The 2,667-nt window shown below is 41.8% G+C and overlaps 2 protein-coding genes across 2 annotated transcripts in view; one reads left to right on the plus strand and one right to left on the minus strand.

The window, feature by feature from the left end:
* Positions 1-626: 626 nt before the first annotated feature.
* The window catches only part of CSUI_006033 (gpi transamidase), a gene marked incomplete at its 3' end in the record, with an annotated part of 3,529 nt that continues 1,488 nt past the window's right edge, over positions 627-2,667 (minus strand). The window contains exons 3-5 of the mRNA XM_068066198.1: positions 2,234-2,292; positions 1,140-1,177; positions 627-675 (exon numbers count right to left, since the gene is read on the minus strand). Of these exons, the coding sequence (XP_067921829.1) occupies positions 627-675; positions 1,140-1,177; positions 2,234-2,292 (146 nt within the window). The remainder of the gene's footprint in view (positions 676-1,139; positions 1,178-2,233; positions 2,293-2,667) is intronic.
* On the plus strand, positions 1,548-2,254 carry CSUI_006034 (uncharacterized protein; the record flags this gene model as incomplete). Its single annotated transcript, XM_068066199.1, has 2 exons — positions 1,548-1,644; positions 2,106-2,254. 2 exons carry the CDS (start codon positions 1,548-1,550, stop codon positions 2,252-2,254), a joined length of 246 nt encoding a protein of 81 aa, XP_067921830.1.

The raw sequence follows: 2,667 nt of genomic DNA on the forward strand, positions 1-2,667 counted from the left end.
TATATAAAGACAGATAGATACGTCAAAGATAGATAGAGAGATTGCAGCTAGATGGATAGATAGATGAAAGATAATCAGATATGTCAAAGAGAAACACATGGACTAAAGAGAGATAAGACATAGATAGAGATATAAGGCAACGTGTATTTGTACATAGGACGAAAGGACACAATTGCCGCGTCCTTTATGATCTTACATAATACATTCTGCATGCATATGAGACACAACGACGTATATCTCACTCTCTTACACATATACATATATATATATATATATATTCCTATGTATATCCACATCTTTTTTCGGTCCATGTAGCATGAAGTTTCATACTGTCTTAGACAATTCCTATCCCTACATAAGAATCGACGGAAGAGTGTCTTTGCTTACCTCCACATGCATGCGCATCCACTCCGACACTATCCTCTGTCTCCACAAAACACAGCCTCTTTTCAGTATATGCATATATATTGCTGCGCGTATACTAATATGCTCATAGCTATATATATCTACGTATTGGTATACACATAGCTCGAATGAGATTGCGTGAGACGACAACTATCTTCGGTTCAGGTGCCGACATTTCCGCAACAAAAACAAGAATGAGAGAGAGGGAGGAAGGGCTCACCTGCATGCATTTGACCGCATGCAGCGTCGATATCCACACCAAAGGCGTTCCTGCATAAGCAAAAGAAGACAGGAAGGCGAGGCAAAAGAAGGAAAAGAAAAAGTAAAACACACTCAAAGGGCTGAATACACACACGCGCGACACTCGTCATCTACAAATATATACTGGCCTGTCTATCCGTCCATCTATCATGGTCTCTCGCTAGTATCTATATATCTATCTATCTTTATCTATCTATGTGTCTTTAATCTATCTATCTATCTTTAATCCATCCATGATCAATCTATCTCTCTATCTTTATTCTAGCTATCTATATCTATCCATTTATCTATTTCATCTACTGGAGCTCTCAGCCTCTTTTTTTTCAAACCTCTTTCCGGCAGAGAGGAAGGAAAGAATAGCAACCATCGTAATACTAGGAGTAACCGATGAATAGGAGGAGTCGGCGGTGTACATACACCATTGTGAAGGAGGTCACACTAATAAAGAGTCAGACAAGTCGCTCTCGGTTTACCTTATAGAGACAGATATGTTATGTTCCTTGAGTATATCCTGTCAGATCATACATAGCATACAGAGAATAGAGAGGCACATCTCCCTTTTAGCTATCTGTCTTCTCTATACTGTAGTGATATCTCCGCACCCACGCTAGGTCCGCTACACATCAAGGCGGACGATCTCCCACACCAGATCTGTTGAAGATTTAGATAAGTATCCATACCTGTATATAGATTTACACATATAGAGAGAGACGTATGCGAAGACGTACGCACGAATATGTTTGTATGGACGCAGGTATGTATGTACGAACATGTATATGCTGTAGGAGTGGTCATGTATGCGCGTCAATGAATGTGTACAAGGGGGGCTTGAAAAAGAAAGAGGAGAAGAACATGCAGTCGACTTGATTCGTACATAGCATATGACTCCTCGCCCTTCTGTAAAGCCCCTCTGTGAAATCCGAGTGAAACAGCAGAAAACCGAGGGAGGAAGGAAGTCTCTCATAAAGCTCAACGCAGGTAGGTGCACAGTCCTCCATACTCATGCAGCACCTAACGACTTCTTATCTTCGACAGTCACTTTGACAGCGGCATATAAACATATATAGGTAAGCCTACATCGGTGTACATATGCAACCCGAACATACATAGGTATTCTTCTGTAGGTGTATATACGCGTAGAGCACATCGATGTAGAGAAGATGTCGAGCGCATCTATCCAGGGGGAAAGATCGACACACCTAGAGGAATCATAGAATAGACTTCGCGTCGATTCAGAGTGATCTAGGTAGATCTAGATGTCGATGTATATGATGATAAGAATGAACACACGGAGAAGGGGGAGAATCATTGGCTAGCTAGATATGTGAAATGAGCCAAGATCGTTGTGAGAATCTTCAACTACATCTCGATACAACAACAAGCATCGATACTTCGAAAGCAACTTCGCTGATTCTTCTCTTTCTCTCCTCTCCTTATAGATTCTTCCTTTCCCTCTCCAAGGCCCCCGTTACTACCCACCCGCAGATACCATGACCTCTGTCTGCGTCTTGAATCGGAGAGGAGATCAGTCAGATCGGCACGTGTACGAGTAGACGTAGACACTTACATGGAATCGTACAACTTCTGAACGTGAAGGGGTCTCCATGGAGGGATCTACTCCATAAGCTGTACCATAGAGGAGACGCATGCAGAGAAGAAAAAAACTTCTTTCCTGACGTTCAAAAAGCAGGGAGCGATGAGAGAGAGTCTGAGGTCGGGAGGTGGCGGTGTGCGTACACCTGACGGAGATTTAGAGTGTGGAGAAGAGGTAAGAACACTCCCGATGATGAAAATGGCAAGTAAACAGAAAGATGGACACTCAAGCAGAAGATACACTAGGCATAGAGAGATAGATCATTGGTAAGTAGATGCATAGATAGAGAAATACATTCAAGATAGAGAGGCAGATAGATATACTAAAGACAGATGGACTAGGCATAGATAGATAGATAGATTAAAGATAGATAGATAGATACATTAAAGATAGATCAATAGATAGAT

The sequence above is a fragment of the Cystoisospora suis genome (assembly GCF_002600585.1).
Source record: "Cystoisospora suis strain Wien I chromosome Unknown contig_3014, whole genome shotgun sequence".
NCBI lineage: Eukaryota > Apicomplexa > Conoidasida > Eucoccidiorida > Sarcocystidae > Cystoisospora > Cystoisospora suis.